This window comes from Spodoptera frugiperda, chromosome 20 (genome assembly GCF_023101765.2).
Source record: "Spodoptera frugiperda isolate SF20-4 chromosome 20, AGI-APGP_CSIRO_Sfru_2.0, whole genome shotgun sequence".
NCBI classification, from domain to species: domain Eukaryota; kingdom Metazoa; phylum Arthropoda; class Insecta; order Lepidoptera; family Noctuidae; genus Spodoptera; species Spodoptera frugiperda.
In genome coordinates this window covers 7,029,013-7,034,362 of record NC_064231.1, presented here as the reverse complement: position 1 = coordinate 7,034,362, position 5,350 = coordinate 7,029,013, and the positions used below count along the sequence as shown (strand labels likewise).

The 5,350-nt window shown below is 31.9% G+C and overlaps 1 protein-coding gene across 1 annotated transcript; it reads right to left on the bottom strand.

Moving 5' to 3' along the window:
- Positions 1-442: 442 nt before the first annotated feature.
- LOC118261823 (broad-complex core protein isoforms 1/2/3/4/5) lies at positions 443-4,383 on the bottom strand. The gene is made up of 6 exons (XM_035572812.2): positions 4,218-4,383; positions 3,919-4,121; positions 3,476-3,652; positions 2,847-3,188; positions 2,590-2,740; positions 443-2,390 (listed from the first exon to the last, which is right to left on the bottom strand). Exons 2-6 carry the CDS (start codon positions 4,096-4,098, stop codon positions 1,813-1,815), a joined length of 1,428 nt encoding a protein of 475 aa, XP_035428705.2. The 5' UTR covers positions 4,099-4,121; positions 4,218-4,383; the 3' UTR covers positions 443-1,812.
- Between the last annotated feature and the right edge of the window lie 967 nt (positions 4,384-5,350).

The window sequence follows — 5,350 nt, the reverse complement described above, 5'->3', positions numbered from 1 at the left end:
TATACTCCGGCCTATGTATCGCTACAACTACCCTCTACCCTGCTATTTTGTGCATCCCTCTTTTCTTAGCGTGCCAACTCGGCGACTATTTCACGGCACCCTTTATAAGCTATGGATATGGAGGGAATAAAATTTAAATAGCGTAAGCTATGAAACGGAACGTCTTTCTTGAAATGTTTTTTGAGACAATGTTTTTGTTTTAGTGAAGTATAATCATTATTAGGGTCTCATCTTATTGATTGAGTTTTCAATAAATATAGATAGGTATCTATCTGATATTTATTGAAAACTCAATCAATAAATTTTTAGATAGTATATTTTATATTTGTATTATATGTAAGGCATATAAATCGATTAATTTTATATTTACGAGGGTTTAAAACTTTTTGGAATTTGTATATTACAAAATGGGAAAAATCTATGAAGGAAATGATAAAAATAATTATGAAGCATAATTTTTATTTATAACATAATTTAAAATCATGTAAATCGTGTAAAATTCTGAATAAAATATTCAACAATATTATATTAACGCAAATATAATATTTTATTTAACCTAACTATAAATTTAACTATAGCTATTTAGATTCGGTAACCTAATCTATAGGTAATTTGTTTCACAAAATAACAATTTTCACTAATGGCATTCGCTGGAGTAATTCAAATAAACAATTCGTACTATAAAAATATTTGAGATAACAGTAAGTAGAAATAAAAACTTGTCTTATTACTACTAATATTAAAACTATAAAATAATAATGAAAACGACAGAGAATTACAGGTAACTTAAATTCCAAGTAACATTCTACTAATTCAATAACTTATTCAAAGAAACATTTTGGCACAATACCAAAAAGAACATTTCAAATAGATAATAACTTATTTCTTATATTTATTGTAAACTTAATTATAGAAATTCCACATAAAGTGGCTGTATTCGAAAGTAATAACTTAATTAAACATTTATCAACAATAAAGGACAACTTAAATATAGTAGTAAAAGAATATCAATAAAAGATTGAAGACATGTTTGCATTCCTTGTAACATTCAAATTTTGTTTGGCATTGTGGACCATACAGCTTGATAATGATATTCGTAATAAGATCCAACCAATTTAAGCACCTATTAGTAACTGTAACAGTAACCTTTTTTAATATAACAATAAGATCTCTGGCAATTCCAACAGATTTCAAACTTGTACAATCTGAGAAATTCCTTCAACACTCACATATTTGTAAATCCGCATCAAAAATGTTAACTCTATAATACACATTCGATCATTCGTTTACTCGCCGCCTCTGTTGACCGATTTGAGAAAATTGCCTTACAATTTTATCGATGATTCTTCTTGCAATAAAATATCCTAACTAAATACAGCCAATTATATCTACAATATCACTTCCTATAGTGAAATCAACAAGTGTCTGCCAGCTGCATACCACACTTAAATCTGTATAATTATGCACCTTCAATATGCACTTTAGTGGTAACCAAAAATGGTTTTGAAATGCAACTTGAGTTTTTGAAACATTTCATGAAAGCACAGATGCACTGGATATTTTTAAAATCTCAAAATACTGAATTGGGTCATTACTATGGGACAAAATCGTCCTTAAAATATTATAAAATTTTTATATCTTTTCAAGCAAAAGCTATCAGTCTCTTCCGCTGCTTCATTTGACCTAAATATATTTAGCAAGGCATTGGGTGTCGTTCAACAAGGCACATTAGCTTTCCACCTCATACATCCACTGTCCTAGCACAATTGACAAAGAACCTAAGGCACATGTTTGCAGGATAATAAATGAAAATTAATTCCTTTGACCATGACTTGTCCACATATGTTCTTTGAATGTCTCACGCATTGTGAATGACCTTGGACAAAGGTAGCAACACAGTCTATTGGTCAAGTCAGAGTGCATTAATCTGACATGATATTTTAAGGCTGACTGGTTGGAATACTTCATGCCACAGTGAGGGCAATCACCACAAATAGCAGCATGGTTTGATTGGTGTGCGAGTCCTTGCGATGTGGAGGCGCCGCCAGTCAGTACAGGCACTGTGGACATTCCAGCCAACATGAGTAGAGCTTGAGATTGGTCTTGGGTAAAGTTGCTATCCGAGTCTGTACCATCTTGATGTTCTGACAATAACACTTCTGGCTCATATTCCACATCAGATTTCGGCGACTGTTTTTCCGGTTTCAAATGTAGTTCTTCAGTAAGCATAGACTTCACAGGACTTTTAGATGGGGCATTGGTGAATGTCACAGTATCCGAATTAAGAATATCTTTTGACCGAGTTGAACAATGCACATCTACCATCACATTTGACACTTTTTTTAGAGTTGAATTGTTGGCACTAGCTTCACTTTTCGATGGATTTATTCCTGTAATGGAAAAAATACACACATGTAACTTTTAATCACACCATATTATTTTGCGCGCGTATTTTCAAATTATTATTAAAAAGGGCAACAAAAATTATATTCTTAAGCAATAAGAAATTTTCTGTACAGGAATGGAACTTAGGAATAAAAGACACTAACTACAACTGAGAAATAGAATGTAAGAGAAGTTAAAACATACCTGAGAGCAGAGATCTGGCAAGCATGCTGTTTTCATAATCGGGAAGACTTTCATCATTTTCAGAGTTGGCATTTATTGAGAGTGTGGGTGAGTTGTTGTCATCTGTCCTTTCTGTCTTTATGGTTACCGGAATGTTGTCTCCTGGAGCTACCTGCAAGTTATAAGAGAACATATTACTATCCAACTTACTTAAACCCTTAATTTATAATGCAGATAAATTATTTACTGTTTATTCAATATATAAAAATAAATAATACCTGAGATGATGAACTTTTTCCATTTGCAGTTATTATTGGTACATCAATTTTTCCATCACATTTCTTGTCTATATTGTTTTCTGGGAAGAATACTGGATTGTCGATTTTAGTAGCATGTGTGAGGTTACTTCTGCTATAAATATCAAATGTTTCTATAATCTTATTCTTTTTGGGGCCATCCCCAATGGTAACATCTGTAGGTTTATCCGAAGTACTACTTCGTCTCTTCTTCAAAGCTGGCAATTTCGTTTCCTTGTGAGCAGCACCAAATAATGGCTTTGATGATATAGTTAGTTGCGTGTATAACTTATTTGATGTGTTCGGAGATGTGAAGTTTTCCTTCTGTAATAAAATAAAATATTTGTTTTAATTATATTCAAATAAATAGTACAATGACAGATGTGTGTTGTTTTGAACATTGTAATTCTAATAACAGTTTTAGAATAATAAGTCTTAAAATTTTTAACTATTTATTATTTTTAGCACAATTGATATCTACTATGTTTATATATTATACTCCAGCTACAAACAGAATAGCAGAAAAATTTAAAGAGAAGATGTTTTAGGTACAATAACAGTGAATGGTAATAGACTGATGATAGAAATTATCATAATAAGTGTTTATTTACCTGTTGTGTCACACCAGTTAGGCCTTTTACTTGTAAAAGTGCTGCCGTATGCAGGAAAGATGACAGTTTGCTCTCTTCAATAAACACTTCTCCTTGGTACATGTATGAGAGTAGACTGACAATGTCATCAGCAGACACATCCTTCAGTATTATCACTGGGTGCTGGCATGGATTTTCCTAAAATAATAAATCATACCCCATTTTAATTAACTTTAGTGATTGCATAAGTTTCAACACAAATTCTATAAGTAAGAATTGTCAAATGATAGTGTTGAATTAACTTTAAGCAAAATAATATTTAAGACAGAAAATAAACTGCACTCTAACTCATCATTTAGAAAATAACAGGGTCAAACAGAATGGAAAATTAAAAGTAGCTATGTGTACATGTTATATGTTCATTGATATAAATATGAAGGTTATTAATGTCCTAAGTCATTCACCTTGAACACATTCCTGAAGTACGGGCTGCACGCTGACAATATGACTTTGTGGGCCTTGATATTTCTGCCTTCACAGGTGAGTGTAACGTCGACCAAATCTTCTGAACACTTCAATGAATCCAAGGCACTCACTATGTTTGACTGGAAGTTGTTCCAACGTAAACAAAATTGATCAGCCATCCCTATGGTTTCTGTAGAATATTCTGCAAAACAAAAATAATTATGCTGACTTCTAGTTTTGACAAATGACAGTGTATGAAACCGTTGAAACCATACGTTAAACGTAAATTTATACAAACCTGGAGTAAAACGCTCATGACACTAACAGATAACATTAGTTTTAGTTAATTTTTGCTGTTTTATGATTCAATAACTTTGTAAAATGCATAAAAAATGCAAGGCATGACCTCCATACGCTTGACACTGTCTTTTTCTTTCACTTTCTTGCAAAACGTTTTGTCTATGAATAAATCCCATAGAGAATTGAGATTTATTCTAGGCTTTCGCTGAATAGTTTGCAAAATAATAAAATTCGAAATTCGTGAATACAAACTGCTGTACCTGTAAATTACAAGTACGGTAATTATTTAAAGTAGTTTTAAAATTTACATTTACAGGTTGTAAGTGAAAAACCAGCTAATATCACCATACTCATTGTATGGTGTAGACGTATACCATACCACAATAATATTTAATTTTATTTGTGTCTTATCTTACAGCAGGTACTACCCAAAGGTTTTCAAATACAATGTTTTTTTTTTAAATACATATAATGATAACAACTTAGGTTCTAGGCGGCCGTGCACACTCTGCCATGCGTCGCAAAATCGCACCTGGCATCATACTGTAAACTGGTAAATTGCCGGTATAAGTACCGAGACTATGGAACTGAGGCTTTGGGAAGGAGCAGTACATAGAAGTTCTAGTTGGAACTAGGTGATTTTTATAGTTTTTAGCTAGTTAGGTCTACACTTTCTAACCCAAGGTGGAAAGAAGTGAAATTAAAGTATTTTGTTTGATTGATATAATTTTATAATAACGACTGCACTTATTATCATGTTTCAAATAATTTTGAATCACTTTTTTTTTAATAAAAAGTACTCCTAACTGTACATTTACCTGTAATGGTTACTCTGATTGTAATTTACACAAAAAGTTTATCCCAAACTGTGATGCAACCAAATAATACGTACTTGGTATCCTGGTAGATAAATACTCGAGTAAAAATGGAAAAATACTCAGTATTTACCTGGTATTTATTACCTTTAAATATTTATCCGAAAAATCGTCCATTTATATTTGGGATAAACTTTTTGGATAAAGTTTAAAACTCTCGCAACCAATGAAACCATGGACTTTTAGACTCATTGTCAATATTACAACTGTCACGTCAAAGTCAAATACCGCTGTCAACATAATGTCAAAGCATAGA